This window comes from Neodiprion lecontei, chromosome 2, assembly GCF_021901455.1.
Source record: "Neodiprion lecontei isolate iyNeoLeco1 chromosome 2, iyNeoLeco1.1, whole genome shotgun sequence".
Taxonomy (NCBI): Eukaryota; Metazoa; Arthropoda; class Insecta; order Hymenoptera; family Diprionidae; genus Neodiprion; species Neodiprion lecontei.
Window position 1 is genome coordinate 4,715,129 of NC_060261.1, and position 24,253 is coordinate 4,739,381.

The following is a 24,253-nucleotide window of genomic DNA, read 5'->3' on the forward strand; positions in this document are numbered from 1 at the left end:
TGTATATGTATATATATCATTATAATACCTGTGTACGCGTTTTCACACCTTTAAATAATTTACTAGCCTATCGTGCACCGTAATGCCCTGATATACAGTTGATTTTATAACTAACGTTATTACTACCATTATTAATAATAGTATCATTATCGTAACTTTTAACGTTATTATTAAGAAAAATTGTTGACAACGCTGGCAGTTTTTTTTGTTTTTTTTTTTTGTTTTTTTTGATTTTCTTTTTGCATCGACGAAACTTAAATAAATTGACAAACGCACATACATAGTTTAACATTTCGTGTTATTCGTTATAAATTGGCTTTTCAAACGATGTGTAATTAATCAAGGATTTTCCTCGGGAAAGTACATTTTTGCTTACACATTTTTTTTTTTTTTGTATTTTAGTTTTTTTTTTTGTTTTTTTTTTTGTTTCTTCGAGAGACCTTCTACCAGGAGGTCCTCGGTCAATTATTAGAAGAAAAATAAATAATCTCGGAACCGTATCCACATCGATAACCAGATCGAAAGTATTTGTCATCGCCCTCTGCTTTTTTATAAACTTTTTTTTAACGGCTCGCGCAGAAATTTATTGTATAATGTTTATGCAGTATTTCGATAAACAGTCAAGTACAACAGTAGTAAAAACTGTCCCCAATTTTGCGTAACCATTGTAATACGTTACACAGTATGTTTCTTTTTTTTTTCATTTCTTTTCTTTTTTATATACATCTACGATATGTTATTATAATATTGTGCACATTATGCGGAGTAAAATTTAATAACATGACGTATAAATTTGCAGAATACGTGCACAATAATGACTAACTTTATTTATCAAACCTCGAGATGTTGTTTTTAAAAAAGTTTCGAAGCTTTTCGCAAAATTTTTTCACATTAATATACGTTTTCTGTCAATGTATATATGTATATATGCATGTATATATGTATTTATATAGTCTTGTATCAAAAAATATTTCATCTCGTTTATCATCACAGTAATGGACCACAACTTGTATTTTTGTTTTCGCGGGTCAGCTAATTAGTCAGTCAAACATCGCGGGAGATGTTTTTTTTCTTTCTTTTTTTCTTCATATTTGCGTAGCGCGTATTTTAACGTATGTTAAACATGAGCGCAGATATGATTTTGATAGATTACAATTAAACAACTAGTCAATGGAATAATTTTGCGAACAGCTTCGTGTTACGGTCAAATTTTTCGGTATTTTTAATTTTTATTTTTTAATTTCTTTTAATCGTACATATTTACTTACGTACCTTGTACAATATACACTCAAATTTCGTTGAATAAAAACAAAATATTTTTCTAATTGGTATAAAAATTTCATTCGCAATTGAACGCGAGATAATTATGTCCGATTTCATTTTATATATTTTGTTTTACGCCGCATTTAGGTTACTAAAAAAAAATTCGATTCGTCGATAGAAAAGTGTAAAGGAGCCGTCACGGGTCGATTACAAAATACGTGTATTAATCGAGTTTGAGATGAAACAAATTAGACTTAGGTAAAAATAAAAAAAAAAAAAAAAAAAAAAAAAAACACAGATAATATAATAAGATAAAATAATGGTGCACGAAAGTTAGTAGGTAAAAAAAAAAAAAAAAAGAAAAAAAAGAAGAAAGAAAAACATCCGCGATCAATCGCGATTATGCAGGATCGATTGAACTTGCGTGAAATTTACTACAAGTGTCCTGGTAGCAAGATTTGGCACTGCAGACTTGCGCGATGGAAATTTCTCGAACAAGTTTAGCTATGTAATAAAAAATTAACGAAAAGAAAAGAATTACAAAAAAAAAAAAGAACGAAGTTCAATAAATTATTATACGGATATTAATATATTAAGGATCACAACGTCGGAGCATTATTATGAACATAAGATAGAATATTTACAGCTGTTTACTTTAATATGTTAACCTCGGAGAGCTTATTATAGAAATTAATTCATACTTAATTCCTACATCGTGTTTATGACAGTGATAATAATAATAATAATAATAATAATAATAATAATAATAATAATAATAATAGAAATAGAAATACGACCAGAAAAGGTCATCTAATTAAATTCCTCACACAGCGTCGTGTCACGTTTCTTACGCGTTACGTTTTACGTATGTAGTTTTAGCGGAATGCTTGCGTTTTTTGTTTTGTTTTCATTTTTATTTGTTTCCATGTTTCTGTTTCGCTGATTTCTTGTTCAGGTGGGGGAAATTTTTCTCCAACTTTACCTTTATCTCACATCCTATCCCTCTGCGCATGTGCATTGTTATATAATTATTAAAAATTGCGTTAATTTTTGAAAATGATTAATCAATGTACCGACGAATAAAATTGTTTTAATACTCTTCTATGCAACGTATCGTCGATTAAAGTTACCGAGTGAATTCAACTGCAGTGTTTGTTTTCTTTCATTTTTTTTTGCGTTTTTTTTTTTTTTATTTATTACTTAGCAGATTCCAAAGCATACGCGAACACCTGGAATTCCGACGTCACAGACTATAATGAACTTTTTCAACGTGAAAATTAAGCTCGCACGACGAGTCGTTGACCAAAAATCTTGTCATTTCTCAATCGAGCACACAGTACGGAAATCGCGAGTGTTTAAATTTTCATCCATCTATCGAATGGCGAATAAAACTGGCTGGTCAAAGTCGCGAAGTGGATAAAACTAGCCGTAATGGCGGCCATTATCGGCCGCCATTCTCATTGCCTATCGTCACGGCGTATTTGCTGGCTGAAAGAGGTCACGAAATCATTTTATTAGTAGAAATAAAAAAAAAAAAAAAAATACAAACTCGAAACTTTACCACGAAATGTTTCAATAATGACTTTGAATTTTTTTTTTATCTTCTCCATGCGATGCTGACACAGCACAAGAGTACCAAGAGTTGTTCAAACATGAAAATTTCATAATCTACGACGTCAAAACGCTGCGTGATTTTTGAAAGCTTATGTTATGGAACCGACTCAATTGTAACCAGCGGTAAAGCGTGTATTGTAAAATGATATGCAGACAGAGGTGTAGGTGACACCGGATAAGAGGTTAAAAACATCGATTTTCATAACCTATTTTCATTTCTTTTCGTTATCCTCCTTCCGTTCGATTATTTCCGATTATGAAAAATTCGAATAACACAAATAAGAATCCTACATTTCTCAACAGCTTTATTACACCGTGTGTAATAAATTCTACGTTTCGTTATATTGGGTACCCCCATACTCAGCCCTTGGAAATATGATGATAACAATAATAACAATAACAACAATAATAATAATAATAATAATAGTTAAAACCGCGATAAGGGGTTATTAAACACACATATATTCATATTTATATATATATATATGAATATATTATATACACATATATATGTATATATATATATATATATATACATACACGCACATATAATACTGTAACGATGTTGCAATATACACGTGTATATATTATACACATGTATAAGAAATACGAAGTATGTTTATCAGAAATATGTATATCGTATACGTAATCGTTCGGTTGTGTGTCCATTAATGAAAAGCAACAGACACGAATAAATTCGATGATCTCGTCTCGATCAAGATCGTTAGTCATCACCACCGCAAACGTGCAACGATCGTACAAAAATTTATAATAATAATAATGATAATAATGATAATAATATTCACAACACAGAGTGAAGTATAAAGATTGTAGTGAGTAGAAAGAAGTAACAGTATAATATCGGTATAACGATAACGGTAATGAACGTCGTCGTTAAAATCATCAGCAATATGGATAATAATAGTAATAATAGAAAATAATAATAATAATAATAATAATAATAATAATAATAATAATAATAATAATAATAATAATAATAATCGTCAGCATCGACCACCGAACCCTCGACAAACGTCATTCCATTTTCCACTCCATCTTGACGTTCGCTGATCCGGCCGATGGCGAGGGTGCGCCATGATTCTGCGACGGTGAAGGAGGACTGCCCTCGGGTGTGCCAATTTCACTCTTCAACGGCTGTCCGTCAGGATACCTGGCGTGGGTCCGCATATGCCGTGTTATCATGTCCCTTCGACAAGCGGCGTAAGGACACTGAGGACACTTGTAAGGTTTCTCGCCTGTATGGGTACGCTGATGAGTGCTGAGGTGATCGGACCTGCTGAATACCTGTCCGCATACGCGGCAAGTGTACGGTTTTACACCTGTATGAAGCCGCATGTGTCTGGTTAGCATGTCCGACCTGGCGAAACTACGTTTGCAAACATCGCAGAGGTAAGCCTTTGCCGAAGCGTCCTGGGGACCCTGACGACGATGACGCGAAGCCATGTGCTTTGCGAGACGATCGTGAAGGCTGAACATCTGACCGCAAACCGGACACACGTAAGCGACGTCGGCACCGGGCGGCATCTCCTCGACAACGGGTGACACCTCCAAGTTGTACCTTACGGCAACGCTCTCCTTGGTAGTTGGTGAGGCAACGTCGCCTCTTACGACCGGAACGCTTACCGATCCTCGAGTTACGATACCGGGTGGTAGGATATGAATGGGATGCGGTCGTCCTCCGATCCCCTTCTTCATCGACAGATCGAGCGGCGAGTCCTGAGCCGGTCCGCTCGACGACGTCGACGTCGTCGTCGTAGTCTTCGTCGTCGTTGTCGTCGTCGGTGCCGGCGACGTCGTCGCCTCGTTCTCCAAGGATCCACTCCTCGATAGCGGGGGTGGAATCGGCGAGGGTCGTTCCCACCCCGGAACGTCGGAATCGGAATGACTCCGTCGTCTGAACATGTCCGGCAGGTACTTCGTGTGGAGGTAGTGCTCGAAGCTGTAGGACGACGGTGATACCGGCGTAAGAGGAGTCAACGACGCCGGTGTCAGAGGCGTCAACGGCGAGGCGGGGGAAGGAAGAAGCAACGAAGGTGGCGTCGCGCAATGAACGCAGGCGCAACCGGCGTACCTCAGAGCCGGATGGTAGCTTGATAAAGTCAGGTTCCGACGATGAGCTCCAACGGCCGTTCCCAAACCCTGAACGGAACCCGGCGGATGATCCTCCTCGACCCCGGTTCCAGCCTCGTCCTTCAGACGGAGCGGGGAGAAGTTTAGACGTCCGGGACTGCAGTCGGCCAAGGGTGACCTCGACGATCCGAAGACCTCCTCGTCCTCCTCGGAGACGGTGGTCGAACCCTCGAACCTGAAAACCTCGCCCTCGTTCGGCGAGCTCCGATGAGCCTGAAGTATGTCGAGGACCTGTGACAACCGCTTTCGCTTGCGATGACGGTGGTTCCGGTTCGCCGTCGCTGACAGGGTGTTGTTGTTCGTACAGGGTGGCGGCTTCGCCGGTCCGGGGGGCGCTGCGGCGTCCTCCACGGCGCTCTCGGCCATCGTCATCGGCGACGCGCGGCACCCGCCGCCAAGGCCCTTCCTTATTTCTACCGCTACACCCTCCGAGGCTACCACCGTACTGCCTCCCACCTCGTCCTGGAACAGCAAGTTTTTTCACACAACGATTAGTCCTCTATTTTTTTTTTTCTTTCTTTTTCTTTACAACGAAACGACGATAGGCGTTGCGTGTTGAGTTACGGAAAGCAAAAAAAAATAGAACGATATTGCATAGCTAGTGTTTTTCCGACTGTTTTTAATTATTGTTGTTGCTGTTTTTATTGTTATTATTATTGTTATTATTGTTTGTTTCAGGGTACAAATTTACGTCCATCGGTTTTAGCGAGGTTTGAAAAACGTCAAATCATGATTAGAAACAGCCTGAATTTTCAATTCCTATATTTTATATATTCTCTTATTTTTCACAGAATAATCTAATAAACAATACAGGCTACAATCTTCGATTATTTTTACAGATAGGAAAAACGTATTTTTTTTTTTTTTTTTCTTCTTTCGTCAGGTTTGAAAAGTTTCATCAAATTCGTACATATGTCTGTGAAAGTTTGATATCCGAAGATAATTATGTAAAAACCCAATTAGTGAAAAATGATTCACCAAGTTGCTCACATGCATTCCTCTCGATATACACATACATAAAATATATACCACTTTAAAACAAGTGTTAAAATCACTAAAATCGTGACGGAAAAGCGATCGATCAACGCTTCCTTCGAACAGATTGATTGTCAAAGATCGGTGTGATCGTTCGACGGAAGTCTTTTAACTTCCGATCTTCCAACTTCTACCTATACATTAGTACACGTATAAATCGTTTCAACGTCGCAGAGTTGCGGGACAATATTAGTTATAAAAATATAAACGTGTATGTGTGTGTGAAAGAAAAAAAAAAAAAACATTCTCCCTGACTCCGATCGGCCGATCCAATCGTTCGGTGCCCGGTTTTTTCCTGTCCCTAGGCTGTGACCCCCTCGTCCCGCGTATCGAATACCAGACCGTAATCGTGGTAGGTATAATTGCGGAGGCTCGGAGGTATAACACAGTTTCTTTGGCCATACCGATCGGGGATCGATGATCGTCGCGCGATCGTCTCGATCAGCGTCCGGGCGCTGCGTCGATCGCATCGCGATGTCGAGTCGCGGATTCACCGATCATCAAACGGAATCGCCAGACTCGAGGATGAGAGGTTGTGGGAAACCAAGGTCAACGTTAATCGCTAGTCGGTAGATGGGATAGAGATCCCAAAGAAAATTATGGCGATACGTCGAATTCTTACGGAAAGACGTGGCAAGGAAAGAAGAAGAAGAAGAAGAAGAAATCACGAACACCGATCAGAGATCAAAATACACCTGTTCAATGGTTCAAGGATCCAATGGAAATGGTCAGTCAATTATAACCTTGAAATATTAGGAAATGACGACCGACTTTACGATTAGTTCACGCTTCAACGACCGGGCAACGACGATTAGTTATACAAGAGTTGCGATATTGAACTCGGGGGAAAGTTTTTCGAAAGACTTGGCAATACTGTACAAACTGTTTTCCATGGGGTGTTTTTCTTTTATCATTTTCTTTTTATTTTCTTTTTTTTTTTTTCTTTTGGTTTCTTACATACAGTTCGGCAGCTCATAATAACATGCTCGTATTGAATTAATGTTATTTTATTCCAACGTTCGTTGTTTATTTTTGTTTTTCATTGACTATATTATTTCTTCCCCGTTCTTCTTCGTGTACAATTTGATTGATTATGACCCACCGGGAGGCGATTCGGATTCACCAAGAAAGTGTTGACCCTAGGTGCGTGTTCGATGACACAACGTCGGTTTTTCCATCTTCCTATTTTTCTTCCTCTCGGTAAAAATTCGTGAGTGTTAAATGATACCGAAGGTAGGTGCCCACCATATCCGTGCATAGAACGGCAATTAATCATAAGTTTGAGTAAACTGAGAAGGTAGCTGTATCAAATAAGAGAATATACAGGTATACACTGTATAAAGATGAATAGGCAGGTACAATATTTTGAAATTTGAATACGATCCTGGACTATAAGCGGTGTCTACGCAACTATCCGCATGCGCGTACAATAATAAACGTTTGGTAGTAAATCACTCGTATAATATTTGACGCATCGTAACTAATACCGTCCCATTATTTTCTCTCCATAGGCGTAAAAATTTTATTTCGCTTCTTCGCTTCTCCCGTACAACGTGTTACAACGTTATACGAATATCCTTATTACACGTTCGCGGGATTCGTACAGGCCAAGTGGTTATTATCGTCGTAAGGTTGCGCATCCATGCGGGGGGAGGGAAACGGATACTTTTACGCGTTACAACGACACACGTGTCGGTTGGGAAAGAAGATAACAAGACGACAAGTCGCAAGCCTGGATAAGAGAGAACAACGTTGCTGGAAAGGGAAACGCGCGCGAGAAAAAAACAAATAAATAAAATAAATGAAAAAAATAAAGGGAAGAAAAACTACGCAATGGAAACTAAGAAGAACTGGAACTTGAACGTCGGGTTAAATGCAGTATAAATGAATTCTGCATCCGTTCCTCATTTCGCACGGCTTACCGCAGGTGACGGACGCTGCATAGCACCGAGGTAAATAATGCGATATGCGAACAGCGCTTAGGACACAGGTACACGTATGTGTACGTATATCCACACGTGGTACGAATCCAGTATTACGGAATTACGATGGGTATGAGAGTTTTCTTCTCGTATGTATACCAGCTATGTTTATATCGCTAAGCTCTGGAACCTGCAGACTGCTGCTGCAGGTTGCACATTGCAAGTGCGGACAGGCTGGTGCAGCAACAGGTATATCTATCGTTGGACAGAGGGAAAAACTTGCCTCAATTTATATAGACAGTCGCGACAGGTGCGACGGAATGTGATTTTCTCTTAAGCAATTCTGCGCTCCATGCTGGAACGCAACGCAACGCAACGCAACGCAACGCCTTCGCAGTTTCTGCAAACTCCAACTGCAAGCAGTATTTTCAGAAAAGGATCTCGCGGGTACGTTAATTCGCCTCAAACTGTTCAGCAAGCGGAACACTGAGAGAATAAATTCGCAGAATATCTTCCCCAAGTCGTTTGATAAACCGAGATTCGATCCGCCGCTGCGGCGTGCAAAAATCTCGATACGTGCCTAACTTTGATGAAAAATTGCGAATAAAAAAAAAAAAAAAAAGAAAAAAAAAAAAAAAAAACACTTTCACGGAACCTGAATGGTAGAATGATGCAGCCGCGTGCAAACCGCACTACGAACGCGGAAAACTTAATCACGCCGTACCGTTTCAATGATAAGTTGCAGTTAGGCGACTGCCTGCCTTACTGATCGATCGCACCCGAAGCGCCACTTATGACGATATTTATATTTACCGTTCTTACCGGCAATTGCACAGCAGCAGCAACAGCAGCAGAGTGGCGGCGGCTTATTAACAATACCTATACCTATATATTACCCGTACATACACGTATGTATATAATAGGTTATAGGTAATAGGAAAGGAAAAGAAATTACATGTGCAAACGTGCATCGTTGTTGTTGTTGTTGTTGTTGTTGTTGATGTTGTGCTTACCGAACTGCACAACACGCGGAGATAAATCAAATACATCGATTGCTTCGCATTTTCTTTTATTTTGCAGCTTTTTAAATGAATACACTCAACACGTTTTTGCCGCGAACGGTGATTGACTGATTTAGAAAAAAAAACAAAATTTTTTTACTCCAAATAATTGCGTTAAACCTATTATTGTTATTATTGTTCGATTATCATAAAATGTGATCTCTGAACAATTTTCCGAGATAATTCATATAAATTTTGAAAATATCTAAACTCAATTCTTTTGGTCGTCAAAAACGATGAGTTTCATTTTATATATGGGAGATAAATTCGAGTCTCATGGATCGTTCGATCACGAGTACAAATTATTTTCATTGTGCAATAAACTGCAGTTATTTATTGGCGATCCGGAGTTTTTTACTCGCGGTATGTTTCAGTCACGCAACGGATGTGAAGTTAGTGCTTGACGTTACTGTAACAATGCATGTTCGAGAAGAAAAATCTTTGTTTTGCACAATTAAAATTGTCCGACATTTCTTTAAATCATACCGAACCAAACATACGCATATTTTTCAATGGCAAAATAACGAATTTCTTCCCGATGTTTCGTGACGTTGAACGTTGCCAACTTCAACCTCTTGAAAAAGAGGTAAAAAGAGGTCGTGGTGAACGCATTGTCCAAATATGTCGATGAAAAAATTGTTTTCAAAATACGATCCTTAAAAAAAAAAAAAAAATCATTCCGCAATCAATCCTACGTTCAAATTCCTGACTTTCGAATCTCAACTACAACAATCATCACTAATCTCGCGTAAATATTTTTAATTTTTATCAACAACGACAATTTCCAACAGCAACGTTTATCCTGACGAAAGATTGATATAAAAAAATATACACTTTATCAATTTTATAACACGACGACGATTTCAAAATACGACGAACATCGGTTTGCTAAATTTTGGACAATTCGAAATTCGACTAACGATGGTTAATTTTTTCCTCAATAACCGAATCGACTTGAACGTTGATGTCCGGTAATCCAAAGACGGAAATCGGGGTGATCCGCGATTCTAAAGCAACGCCGAAAACCCTTGTCCAGGTCTTCCTGGAATCGGGTTCAACGTAACGCCCGTCAGAGGCACCTGTAACAGCGACTCGCGACCGCCGGACGAAGAGGAACGGAACAGGTTGAGATGCACGCGTGGGTGGGGCTGATCTTTTCTCCCGTACGATCCGGACTCCCGACCGCGTTCAGCGAAGGGTTCGAGGTTCGAAAGAGAGCGTTCAAATCGGTTTAAAACCGTGTTGGAAAAGCCGGAAACCGGGTCCAAATAAATATCACGGATAATTTCGGGCGACTTTTGGCGGCGATGACTCCGCGCCTTTGGATTGTCGGAATAATTTCCGGGGCGTTTTTGCAAATTTCTGACACTGGATACCCGAGTCCGGTTTAAACCCGTCGCTGGTAACTCTCCGAGATCCCGATGATGCGAGAGCCTCGGGGCAGACGAGATCGGCTGCTGTTGCTGCTGCTGCTGCTGCAGCGGAACCAGCGATGCTGCTACCAAAAAACCCGCCGCCTCGCTACCGAAGACCCGTGGAAGAGATGAGGAAGACCTGGAGCTCCTGCGAGAGGGGAATAAGATCACGGACTCTCTTCCTTCTCTCTTTCTCTTCTTGCTCTCTTTTTCTATCTCGGCGAGAGTCCGTCGACTTGCATCCATCGAACCGTGCAGCCGCCGGCAGCTTCCTATAATACGACACCGCGCGATACCGATCCACGTGCATAGATATGAAATGGATTCAAAATCTATATGCATTCCGCATCCACGATTCACGGTTTCTATTGTACGAGCAAGTTTTTCTAGTAGAGACAAGAAAAAAAAAAAAAAAACAACAACAACAACGAGGTCGAAGACAGTAACGTTACGGTAACGATGCGCGTTTGGGAAAAATTAGCGAAATTTTTGTAATTTATTAGTGCAGTTTGTAAACGAAATATACACTAATTTTGAAAAACCAACTCTTTTAAAGTCATCCTGCAATTGCAGAGTAATGATTTTTTCGCAAGATTTATCGTTAAGTTAACGTTTACTAACTTCAGCCTCGTGCAACTTCAGGATTGATTGAAATTCAGGAATTTTTCATAATTAAAGGAAAACGTACGGATGTTGTACAGATTAAACTTTCTCGAAATCGTAAATCAACGAGTTTTGTTTAGATACGTTTATTACGTTAACGTTACTAACTTCAATACCTACTGTAGAAAAAAAAAGCCACATCGGAATAAAAACTATACATTTACTTCTTTTTTTTTTTATTCACGTAAATAGAAAGCGATCTCTTTTAACCGATTTCGGTTAAATATTACAAGTTCCAACTATAACCCTTGAGTTTGTATTTTCCTGCAAGGAAGAATATAATTAGCTGAACAATCAAAAATTTCAGTGTTAATATAATGAAGAAAAATAAAATTTTTGCAAATTTGATTACAACTATTTACTCTACACGCACAAATCGCGGTGAAAATTTTTTTCTTCTATTCTGTTTTATCTTCGTACACGTAAGCGAGAGTGGTATATTTTTCTATTTTTGACGTTCGGAAAAAATTCCCTATTCGAGGTATAAAATTTCCCGCAGGCTGAAAGTTGCTTTTACAGACAGAGCAAGTCGACGATCGCGTGTCTCGCGAAACGGCCTTTTGATACATAGAGAGCTGTTAAGCATGCGGCTCGGTTGTTGTACAGCCGAGGGTATGAGCTCTCTTCGCCTGTTAGTAGCAAATTAACCGACAATTACGCGATAACGTCTCTCGCGCGAGCAGCGCGCGCAAACTCGCCTTACGCCATAATTCTGTGCCTAGTAGCTCGGAGCTTCGGAGGTGTAAGCGAACCTCCGTACGTTGCAAAAGTTGAAAGAAAATAAAATGAAACAATTGCCGCAAAATGGCGGTCAGTAGTTCAAAAAAAAAAAAAAAGCCATTAGTTAACGTATTTTTTGCAAATTTTTGCATCCCACCTCCTAGCGATTCGTAACATTGACTCGTTTTTTCCACTATCGTTTTTTAACATTAGCTAACGCATTTTTAATATCGATTGGTTATATCTGAGAATGTCAGAAATGCCATTTGTAGACACATCCTGATCGATTTATTCCTACTACTAATTATCGACAAGCAACTGAACATTAACAAGTTAAGTATAACATAAATTCATTGTTCATTGTGTATTCAATACGTTAGATATTGTCTTTCTTCTTAAACGCAGGCGATAAACATTATATTTGCCAAGATATTATCATTGACAAATTTATGTATTATTAACACCTCTTTTTAAATAAATTTTTCAACTTTTGACAACGTTTCTCCGAATGGCCTGGCCCTGTTTTAGCGTTAGCTAATGCTTGAACGGCCGAAAATTCAGTGCGTAAACATTTCGGAAAAATTATTTTCTCGCAAATTGCAATTGATAAAATTTTCGCAACGATTCGGCTCGTGTGTCGTTATTAAGGTTGAGAGTTTCGAGGTTGAGAATTTCAGTCGAGGAAAGATGCAACAGCAGCAGCAGCATCCGTAAAACGACGAACCGAGACAAAACGGTCTTCCAAGTATCCCGACTTCCGAGTATACAAGGTGGACGTCGACATTCCGTCGCTCCAGAAAGTCGTCTGCAGTTACAGTATGTTGTTGTACCTATATGTGCAACTGCATACATACCTATAGGAAAGTTAACGGTACGGTCAAGGAACGCGAATTCACGATTGATCTACACCTACATCGGTGTACGCCTGCAAAGCCACTTTCGCATCTTTTTTCACTCCCTCTGGATATCCTGCGAGCGTGAAAAATTTATAAAAGAAAGTACGTCGTATAGGAAGTGTACAAGCACGGAGAAAAATTTCATTTGTTACAGTGACAATTTCTTCTTCATTCTTGTTTTTCTTGCATTAAATGTCTTGCTTTGTTTCCTCTCGTTGAATTATTCTTTCGATCTATCGCTATCGGGTCTCACATGTGTATGCAAATATATATATATATATCCAAGGAGATCGCACGCGTGCACGCCATCTTCCAAAGTGGTCAGAGTTTACAGCATGAACGGACCGTATAGGCGTGCGTGTGTGTGTGTGTATAAACATACACGTACACGCAGCACCAACGCCCATTAATATCGTACTTTTACATTATCGGCGAACTCGACAGCAGCAACAGCAGCAGATGCTTGGATTCGCTGCGCGATCTGCATCGACGGCGGTCGAGGTCAAAAAAAAAAAAAAAAAAAGGTAAAAAATATCTTTTTCAAATAGCCTGCAAGGTTATACCGGTACAAATGTATATAATAACTGTATAATTGTAATAAGAAATATTACGTATAATGACACAATTGTGTAAATTTATACCCGCAATACAAATTTTATTAAAGAAGCGTGTAATAATAATCACAATAAAATCCGTAATCAATATAAAAAAAAAATAATGAATGATAAGGTCTGATGAAAAATATACAAAATTCGAAATCGAACAAGGCTGAAGTTGGTAAAGTTAACGTAACGAAGTATCAGGGATCAAATCGTTACCGTACAATTTAGAATGACTTTCAAAGATTTTGCTTTTAAAAATACAACTTTGATTTCTTTAACAAGGTTTACGAAATTTCAGACGACCCGAAAGTGCGAGGTAACGACTTCTCCCAATCGTTCATTGTCAGAGTAACGTTACTGACTTCCCTTCCACGTCCTCGCGTTCGCACGCAGTTTGACGAAAATCGATTATCGATTAATCTATTCCCTCGCATATTATACAATCCTGTAACTGGTTGGTTACAAAAATGTCACGCATGCGTATAAATAGCACGTGCACTGCCCGATGCACCATCGGTTGGTTTAAAATGAGAAGTAAGGATTATTAAACATGGCGTAAACGACGGATGAGACCGGGAGGAAAAAGAGATAGAGAGAGTGAGAGTGAGAGTGAGAGTGAGAGCTTCGTTAATTATCCTTCCGCTTATACAAACACGCGGTAGGTTATCCTCCCCGCTCGTAAACATCGGTTTGTAGTAGGTATAACATGCTCCTTCTCCTTCTCCTTCTCCTTCTTCTTGTTCTTCTTCTTCTCCTTCGTCTTCTTCTTCATCATCGTCATCTGCATGGTTGCAGCTCGCGAGAACCTCGAAAGGAAGGTAAACGCGATCTTCCCTATACATCCCCCTGTACCAAAGTCCTTGCTCCCAGCATCCCGTCGTCGGTATTTTCCCATACGAAATCAAAATCTATACACACACACACACACACACATGTATATATACGAGCAGATACCGCGGCGTCTAGCTACAGGTCCAGCAGCATGACTTGTACCTGGCATAAATTATCTACAAGCATAAATTAACCGCCCTCGCTGTACGATAATAATTAACTATACCTCGAGCACACTGGCACCTGTAAGCCACGTTGTATCCACCTCCGAGTTATGCCTTGGTACATCGTATTTAACCAGACGCGCGCAAACTGTGCCTTACAGTGAAAAGAAACGGGAAGTTACACTCAGAGAAATTTTTATTTCCGGTTACCGCTCGGTCCTTAACTATGTTCATTTTTTACCACTATAGAAAAATATAGTTCTAGGTAGAAAATGAAAATTAGTTTTCTAGTATCCGTTGCTATATTTTCTTGCAACTTTTGCGAAAATTTAACGCTTGTGCGACGATAAATTGATTTACCTTTCACTGTTCATTCTGTCTGTCGGATTCTGTCGTTTTTGATTTGTTTTTTCTTTTGTTTTTCAGTTTTTTTTTTTTTTTTCTTTTCATCCGCGCGTTACAACGTCGCGTGCCTCGAGAATTGCGCCGCGATGCAATGTAATGTGCAATGCGAAACGCCAACCCCTGTTTAGTATGTATCTCGTACCGGACAGGCTATTAATTACACGCACAAGTGTGTGTTTGGGACATTTCGTGAGCCGCGAGCGCGACTCAGAGATTTGCGCATATAAATATACATATACATGTGTATAGACGAGTATGATGTTTGCGAAAAATTTTAAACGCACGCGTGATAAAGAGCACACGTTATACTCGAATGTATCAGGTGTACTGCGATGCAAGTTTGGACGAATTTTTGTAATCTGATTCCGATTGACAAATAAAAAATAAAAATTAAAAAAAAAAAAAAAAAAAAAAACAATCACTGAAAACGACCGATCGCAACAAATTATCAACAATTTCAAAAGCTCCTCGAAACGAAGCATCGATGTCGAAATTTTTGTCGATATTTCAAGTGGATATTTTCAATTTTACGATTTTTTTTTGTTTTTATCTAAATTGATCTTCGCATAGCTCACGAATACAAGTAACTCGACGATTGTTACATTTTCAACGAATTTCGATGTTTCGAATCTCGAATTCTGGGTTGAGTGAAAGAAGAAAGTGTCTCGTAAGTAAAGGGGAGAATGAAAAAAAATGTTGTAAATTAAACACCGTTTCGTTTTCAAAGAGAGGAGGAGAAAAAAAACAAAATCCGAATACGAATTCAATCTACAAATGATTATACAGGAAATAAAAAATGAACTGTTTTTCTCGGTTTTAAAAAAATTCTCGGTTTCCGGAGACTTTTGCAGCCCTTTTAAATTCTCGTTTATCCGACTGACAAACGATCCTGGACTGCACAGTGCGGATCCAGTCGCATAGGAACGAATAGGAAGCAATACGCGTGAGGCAGACTCGACGTAGCTGTATACTTGCTGTACAGTGGAAGGAATGGACGGATGGCATTATATGGCGGCACTGTTAAGGCAGGCAGGCAGGCTGGCAGCAAGAGAGGCGGCGGTAAGGCAAGTTTTTATCTCAGCCGCCATCTGCCGACCGATCGTCATTATCGCTAAGTAATCCTTCAGCCAAGAGGAGCACCACGCCGCTTCTCCTCTCTCTCTCTTTCTCTCCTTTCCTCTCTCCTCTCCTTCCAGCGAATCGCCTCGCCCTGTCCCGATCGTCGTCGTCCCCTTCTACACACGCGATACCGTGCTCTACTCTCCTCCTTTCGTCTCGTCTCTCTCGTCTCGACCACATTTCGATTTATCTCTTGACGAACGCGTGTGAAGATGACGGGACAGGGTTGATATCCCGAATTTGAAAAGGTCCGAAAGCGACGAATTCGGAATTTTTTTTTTGAAATGAAGAAAAGAAACTTTCAAGATACATCAAAGTTTCGAATGATCCGAAACCCGATGCTCAAAGTTCCGTGAGTACGAAAATGAGAAAATTTAATAATCTGAAGCGTCGAAATTGCGAATTATATTATCGAAGATTTTCAGTTTCGTGAATTTCTGGCTTGCTGAAATTTTACAACTTTGATCTTACTTTGCTTTGAATTTTCGATACTTTTACGTTCGAAATTCTGGTCGGTCAGTCAGACTTTCGATTTTTCTGATTCTGTACACCAACCCCTTGTTCAGTAAACTACTCTGTGCGAGTATATTTCAACTTTTGGAAATTTACATCATCTTTCTCTCTCCGCGTGCAACAAGTATCACAGTATTGTACCCAAACTTATTTAAAAATTCAACTTTTCCTCAATACTTTGACTACATTCTTTGAAAATCACGCATGCACTGGAAATAAACTGAACAACACTACGTACCATATTTTACAAACATTCGAAACAAAATTTTTAAAATTATCTTTAGAAACCATTTCCTCAAAGGAGTAAAAGAATACTAACGGATACCAGACTTTCCGGTAACAGCTAGAAAACTAATTTTCATTTTCTACCCGGAACTATACTTTTCGATTGTGGTAAAAAATGAAAATAGTTAAGGACTAAAAATTTATCTCAGTCTATCTCATTACGGCAACGACGAAAATGCAAACGAATCCAAGAAGGGTGAATAGGTGGGTACAGACATCGTGGCGCGTGGCACTCTGCATGTACGCTGTTACATGCCTGTATTATTTTTACGGTATGTACTCTATACCTATGCAGAGAAAACATATAACGCGGTAATAAAATTGTATAAAAATGTTATAAATCAATGTCTGCGTTATAAAACATCGACAAGCATGGGAGAGTATAAGTAATCCTCTCGACGTTTCTCGATTGATTTTATGTGCGGGTAATTTATACCTATACATGTACGTATTTCAAACACCAAGAAGTGTGCGTGCGTGTGTGTGTGTGATATACACGAGATGCAGGACAGGTGTCTGTATATATGTATACGATACAATAAAGACTGTGACACGTATTATAAAGAAGGACCATCGCGGTGAAGGAGAGAGATCGAGGTTAATAAATTCTCCGTTTTTTACACCAATCAAATAATTTCGGTTACGTTGTGTCTGTGTGTGTCATTTTTCAACGGCGAATTTCATCACTCGACGACGCTGTGTTGTTATAAAAATTGAAATTAAATATAAAAAAACAGAAAAAGAGGAGAAAATTTTAAACGAAATAAAATCACCGTTTCGAGAGAAAGAGAGAGAGAGAAAGAGAGAGAGAGAGAAAAAAAAGAAAGACGACTGCAAGAAACGTGCCAATTTAATTTTTCATTCTGTCTTCGATCAGACTTTGTGTTTTTGAAATACGCGCATGTGTATAATTAAATATATATTATACCTGTAACGCGTCGTTGTCTTCTCTCGAATATAAAAACTACAATTTATATATTGCATAATTGTATACTTTATACGACAGTTTCCTTGACGCTGTCCACTTGCGACAGCGGGATTTTTATTTTACAATTATCTCCTATCTCCTGTTATCCCTTTTTAATGGTTACATAGATTTAAAAAGGAATTCTATTTTCGGAGTTTCGTATAATACACGCCGTTTGGAATATTATACACGCATGCCTGTTGTGTTAAAGTGTCACGTGACGCAAAGTGAGAAGAAAAAGAAAAACAAGAAGAAGAAGAAGAAGAAGCAACGCATGAGAAAAAGAAATGTAAAGCCTTTTCGAATTCTTCTAATACTAAGATCATTCTTATAATCATCGTTGTTATTATTACTATTCATTGGATAACCGATGGTTGAAATCGCGTTAGCTTCTCGCCTCCGTTCAATGAAAATCACATTTGGACAATTTTTGAACCAACGTCGCCTCGTTCAAGTGATTTTAAATTGAACCTCCGGCGGTATTTTATTTTTATTTTTTGTTTTTTATACCTACCTACATCAATTACTTGATCCAGCGCGAAACATAAACCGATTATTCGATGTTATATTTATTCTCCACCGAAGAGCGAGTAAAATCTCTCGATGTGATATGTTAAAAGCATCGGCCGCGGAAGTTGCACAGCGAAAAAAAGGTTAAGATATTAACGTCAAATTCTTAGCTCCTTCCTTCTCCTTATTTTCTCTCTCGTTCCATTTTTCTCGTAATTAGTTCGTTAGTAAGGTCGTTATGCGGGTAAGCGTTTTTTTTTTTTTTTTTTTCTTTCCTCTTTTCGTTGACAGGATAACAGCATCGCAACAAACAACCCACTGATATAAAACGCCTTGCCCGCGGTCAAAACTTGCAGAGAGAAAAGAATTCTATCGCCATTCTCAGGATATAAAAGTTGACCAAGGTTCTCCGATAACGCGCACTGCGTCCCATCGTAACTGCAGCCTTTCTTCCGGCAGCTTCGAGATCTCAGATACGATTAAAATAAAGAAATGAAACTTGTGAGAAGGTAACTCGCGGTCTCCAGACTTGCCAATTCTCATTTTATATTATATTTTTCCTTTGTCGTATAGTTTGTACGGTTGTGATTTTTTGTTTATGCGTTTAATATTGGTTTTTTTTTTCCTCTTCTCGTTAATTGACGTTCAAGTCTGGATGTGAATTAATTATCTCGTACGAATTATAATATCGTTGAATAAATAAATGAAAGCTCAGCCAATCAATCGATCGATCGATCAATCAATCAATCGTTCCATCAATTAATCAATCAATCAATTTCTGCAATAGTGAAAATTAATAAAATATATATATATATATATATACATCTACTCGATGATCTTCGTTGCTCTTTATTATTCATAATCTATTTGCAAAAAAATATGCGTCGTTATTTTTACCTTTCAATGGACAACAATATTTCATTACTTGCGTAATATAATAATGTGATCAATAATATCACCCATAATTTCCAAAATAATTTACATGCACAACGAATGTACAGATTTTTCATTGGCTGAGTCTTTTCGCACACACACACACGGAATTGAGTACAAAGTTTGTATAAAAATAAATAGGAATATCGTACAGTAATAAAAACTTATCAGCGATGCAGGTCAAGGGTCAACACAGAGAGTATAATAAAGCACTGCACGATTTATAGACGAATTGCATTGTTTACACGATGTAACATTGTTTTCAGATGAAGTGTATAAACAATTAAATGCGTACGTTATCATTTTTGTTATCAAGTTATATCCATGGAATAATGAAGAGATCATTCAATCACGGGATAGATTTTGAAATTGTAAGTTTTTTTTTCTCCGATTCTTAATTCTCGATACTTGAATAAAAGAAAAAACGTGAAAATTTATAGTACACGACGTTATAATTAACCGTGGTAATTAGTGAATTGTAATTTTTCATTGAGTAATTCGAAACTGTTGTTAATTTTGAGGAAAAAAGTTTCAAGACCGATCTGTTGGAATTTATTTTACACCGCCGCGATACTAAATTTCTAAATTGATCGAGTTGAAGATCGGGATTGATGAAAATTTGAATTATGAAGCGGGAAGCTGATCGGCAAAGGGAAGTCTCGAGGTAGATAAGGTCCCGTCCCAAGTCCTGCGATGCGAAAAAAAGGAGAATTAAGAACAAAGGCGGGACCGATCAGCGACCGTTTTGTTGGGACAAGACAGATAACTGAAGGGACGGTGGAGGCGACAAAGAGAGAAACGGAGAAATTGGGAAGAAAAATAAGAAGAAGGAGAAGGAGGACGAGGTAAGAGCGGCCGAGGGAAAAAAGGAGGAAGAGGAGGAGGAGGAACATTGAAACACTAAAACGTCGGAGATGCGATAGGTCGCCAACTATCCGAACAAGCACCCAGCCCACGTAATTAACAGGCCACTGCGGTCAGTGAGCGTTGCCTGGACGGCAGGTGAACTTCGACCAGGTGTTCTCAAAGAAAACGCGACGCGGGTTTGACGCTGAGCTTCGAATTTGTCGAGTCGAGACGCACGCCGAGCGAAGGTGGCGGTGAAGATGTGAAGGGACGGTGGAAACTTGAGGTAAACGAGTCAAAGTTTGAAGAAACGACGAAGTTTCGTCCGAAATTCAAGTCACGATAGAGCAAAGTTTCGAAAAGTAAAGTTTCGGCGGGGTGAAATTCCGAAAATTAAAATATACTCATTGCGGTGCAAAAAAAAATTAGAGTTACCACATCTAGAGAAATTTTTAGTTCCGGTTACCGCTCGGTCCTTAACTTTTTTCATTTTTAGCACTGTAGAAAAATATAGTTCTGGGTAGAAAATGAAAATTAAATAAGAATATAAAAATATCGAAAATCCAAAACAGAGAAAGATCAAAGTGGTGAAATTTCACTTCCTTCCTTTCGAAACTTTGCACTTTTGGAACTTTGAAGGTCTGGTTTCGGACCATTCGAAACTTTGATGTTTCGTCAAAGTTCGATTTCTTTACTTCAAGTTTCGTCGCCAAAAATGTCGAATTTGTGCACAGGATCTTCCTTCGTCTCTAAACAATACATTTTACATCAAGTTTTGACAACTCTTGTTCGACCGTTATTTTTCAGTTTTCCTCGTTTTTTTTCTCACACATTCTCGTACAACGGGGGTGGTTCCGTTGCAATACAATCCGACCAATCAACCCTCCCGAGTGAATGAAAATGCAGATAATAAAATCGCGCGAAAACGCGATTAAATCAAAAAATCGATCCTTCCGGCAAGTCACGCGCAGTTCTTCTCTGTAATCCCGATTCCGTTCAATTTAGCGATTATCACATAGTTCTTAAACAATACGTACATACATCGTACACACCTCGCGATGTTAAACCCGTCGGATATGGTTCCCCGCATCCCGTATCAACACCGCAAAGTCACGGAGATACGTACATGTGATATTTTCTTTCATTTTTACTCGAGATCGCTCCGTTTGTCTTGTTCGTCAAATCTTTCGTTCCTCATTTTTATTTTTATTCTCTCATTTTCTCTCTCTCTCTCTCTTTCTCTCTCCTTGCTCCTCAAATCATATTCCATTTTGGATAATCAGAACCGATATTGCAATACACATCTCCAATAATTTCTTCCTCCACCGTAAAAATTCCACAAGTACCAAACAACTTTCCCTCTCTTTTCTCGCCTGTACATCGTAATGTAATGTTTTTAACCTATAGCGTGCGGCACAAGGAAAAATACTAGGCAATACTACCACCGGCAGCATCTCAGGAGCAGCACAAGAAGTCTGGACCAACCATTCGGCGTAACGACCAAAGCGTAATAATTACAGATGCGTGTTTCTGTCCCCTATCATCGAGTAAAATGCAGGGTGTACAAATACGACACGCGCATGTATATATGTATAAATGAATGTAAGAGTTGTAATTTAACTTGACTCGCGTTGTTCGGGGTCGTTAGTCGGTTGATTATTATTTTATTTATCGTTTTCTTTTATTCGACAAAATTTTTGTTCGTTTTTTTTTCCGTTTCTCTCCATTGTCTCTGCTTTTTATTAGTTTCATTCATTCATCCCACGTCCAACTTTTCTTTATTTTCAATATTACGACGATTATTATAATTGTACAGGTTAACGCTATAAACCTGCGAGGAGTTCGGAGGATTTTTTATTTTTTTTTTTTTTTTTTTTTAATGTCAGCGGGGCGGCGTGTCTACTGTCTCTAAAATATAATGTAATAGAGGTAGAGATGACAGCCAAGGGGTTTTTATAATACGATGAAACAAAGCGGGCTGTAAATATCTTGGATTATTTATTGATGTATGCAAGCGTGTAAAAACACTGTGACGAATTTCCTAACAAACAATTTGCCGCGCAACTCTTCGAGTTTTATATATCTATACGTGTACGAGGTTTATTAAAGCTAGCGAGAGCGTCGTTTAAAGGATTTCATTTTCATTTTTACACATGTTCGTTGCTCGTTGTTTTCTATTTTACAATACCCGTGAACGCCGTGTCAAAAGTTACAACGAAACGAAACGCGGTGAGACGTGAGAAAGAAATTTTATCAAACAAAAAAAAAATAAAATTCGTTACTCCGTCGAAAGAATTGTCTAAATCAAACTGACGGGATGTAAAATGGTATAAGAAAAAAAAAAAAAGTAAACGTATTTTCAAACTCGTTTACGCGTTACTCGTAATGGCAAATTTTTTCATCACAAAAAAATTCCAGACATTGGGTAATATGTTGAAAATAACATATCTTCGAATCCGACGAAACGGTGATGCTGATTTTTGTTTAAATTTCAATTATTTCCGACTCTTGTATGAAATTTTTTGGTACGAATGTATGTACCTGAATACATTCACCTTATTCCGGGTTCACGTGTCTCTCCGTGTTATTACATGACGATATATGTACGCTACGCTACGCTGCAGGGTGAGAGAAAGTTAGGAACAACGTCGCGACGTCGCATCACCTGCAGCGCTTCTAATATTTAAGGTAATTCCAAGTTGACGACGGGTAGAAGGGTCGTTTTTTCGTCTTTCTTATGTACACGCAGTCACTGTGCATGTTTTACATACATACATATACATACATTTATAATTATGTGTATCCACCCCTGAATACGCTGATTATAATTAATTTCTTTCCCGCAGCCGCAGCCTGTAAGCGAACAGCTGGATAATGTATAACAAGTATAATATTATTTTTTACACGTCTGCAACATTGTAAATAAAGTGTGAGAAATTCTCGAGGGTAACAATATTATTGCAACTACGAAGACGGGGTTGAAATTCCGAAATTAAAAAGTTGAGAAAGCGTCAAGCGTTTCGGAATTTTTGGTGGCGAAACTTAAAGTAGAGAAATCAGTCAATCACAAGTCAAAGATCCGAAAGTGGGAAAATGGGAAAATACAGAAAATCTGAAACGTCAAAATTTTAGTCGCGCGGATTTATGGCTTGGTGAAATATTTCGCCCCTTCGATCAATCTTTGTTTTTGATTTTCGATATTTTTACACTCGGAATCGTGGTCACTTCTGATTTTCGGTTTTCCTGACTTTTCACACCCACTCGTTGAATAAACTACGCTGCACGAGTATATGTTAATTTTCGGATATATTTACACGCGCGCGCGCGTGTGTGTGTGTGTGTGTGTGTGTGATTAAATAATTATGGTTTTTCTCACGGAATATTACATCTAATTGTTTCCTCAATGTGAAACACTCGGTAGCACGTAAAAATGAGTAATAATGAGAAAAAAAATTTAAACAATTTTGATCAAAAAAAACAAAAAAACAATACGACCGCACGTAATCGACGGACACTTGTAATCTCATATAAATTACAATATTATTATATTACGCATGTCTCGCACGTAAGTTGCGGTATTGCGTTAAATCTGCAAATATGTATGCATAGGTATAATATAAATTGCAAAACTAGTGCAAAAAAAAAAAAAAAAAAAAAAAAAACCACCACCGCATTCCTTTTCGAGATCAGTCAAACATAATGTACACGTAATGTGATAATCCAGATAATATGGGTAAATATATGAAAGATCGAAGCGATTGATCGCCGATCGTGGTTAAATTATACCTGTCTGTGTGTGTGTGTGTGTTTGTACAAGCGAATACATATAGATATAAAGTACATGATATAACGAGAAAAAGTGAAAGAAAATTGTTGGGAAATCTGTGATGATCGGTATAACGGAATATATATATATATACATAATATATGCAGACACGAGTTGTGGGCACATCGAGTATATGTGTGCAATATATATGAGTGTATATATATGTATACGCGTGCGTCGCGTACGCGCAAAGGTGGAAGCACGCGTGTGTAAAGGTGCCGCATAGGCCAGCGGCCATTAAACGATACACCTGTAGGCAATTAAGAATTATGCTGTAGGTATTATAAGCGTTCGGATATGGCCGCTGAGCCGCGGCCACCTACGCGTCTTGATTTATGCGCAGTTTGTCTCGAGCCATTACCGCCTTGCCGGAGAATTAATTAGAGAGAGAATTCACACGGTCTGCATCGCGCCGTTCGTTTCTTCGAGTTTCACAGTCTCATCCTTGATCGTAAGTAAAGCTCGTATCCGTCCGTGTTGGTACGTACGATATTGTTGTGTACGCGTTATGC

General features: G+C 38.6%; 1 protein-coding gene across 1 annotated transcript in view; it reads right to left on the reverse strand.

Moving 5' to 3' along the window:
- Nucleotides 1–3,424: 3,424 nt before the first annotated feature.
- LOC107227976 (E3 SUMO-protein ligase EGR2) overlaps nt 3,425–24,253 on the reverse strand; it is a gene marked incomplete at its 5' end in the record, with an annotated part of 46,193 nt that continues 25,364 nt past the window's right edge. The window contains one exon of the mRNA XM_046731082.1: nt 3,425–5,490. Within this exon, the coding sequence (XP_046587038.1) occupies nt 3,913–5,490 (1,578 nt within the window). The remainder of the gene's footprint in view (nt 5,491–24,253) is intronic.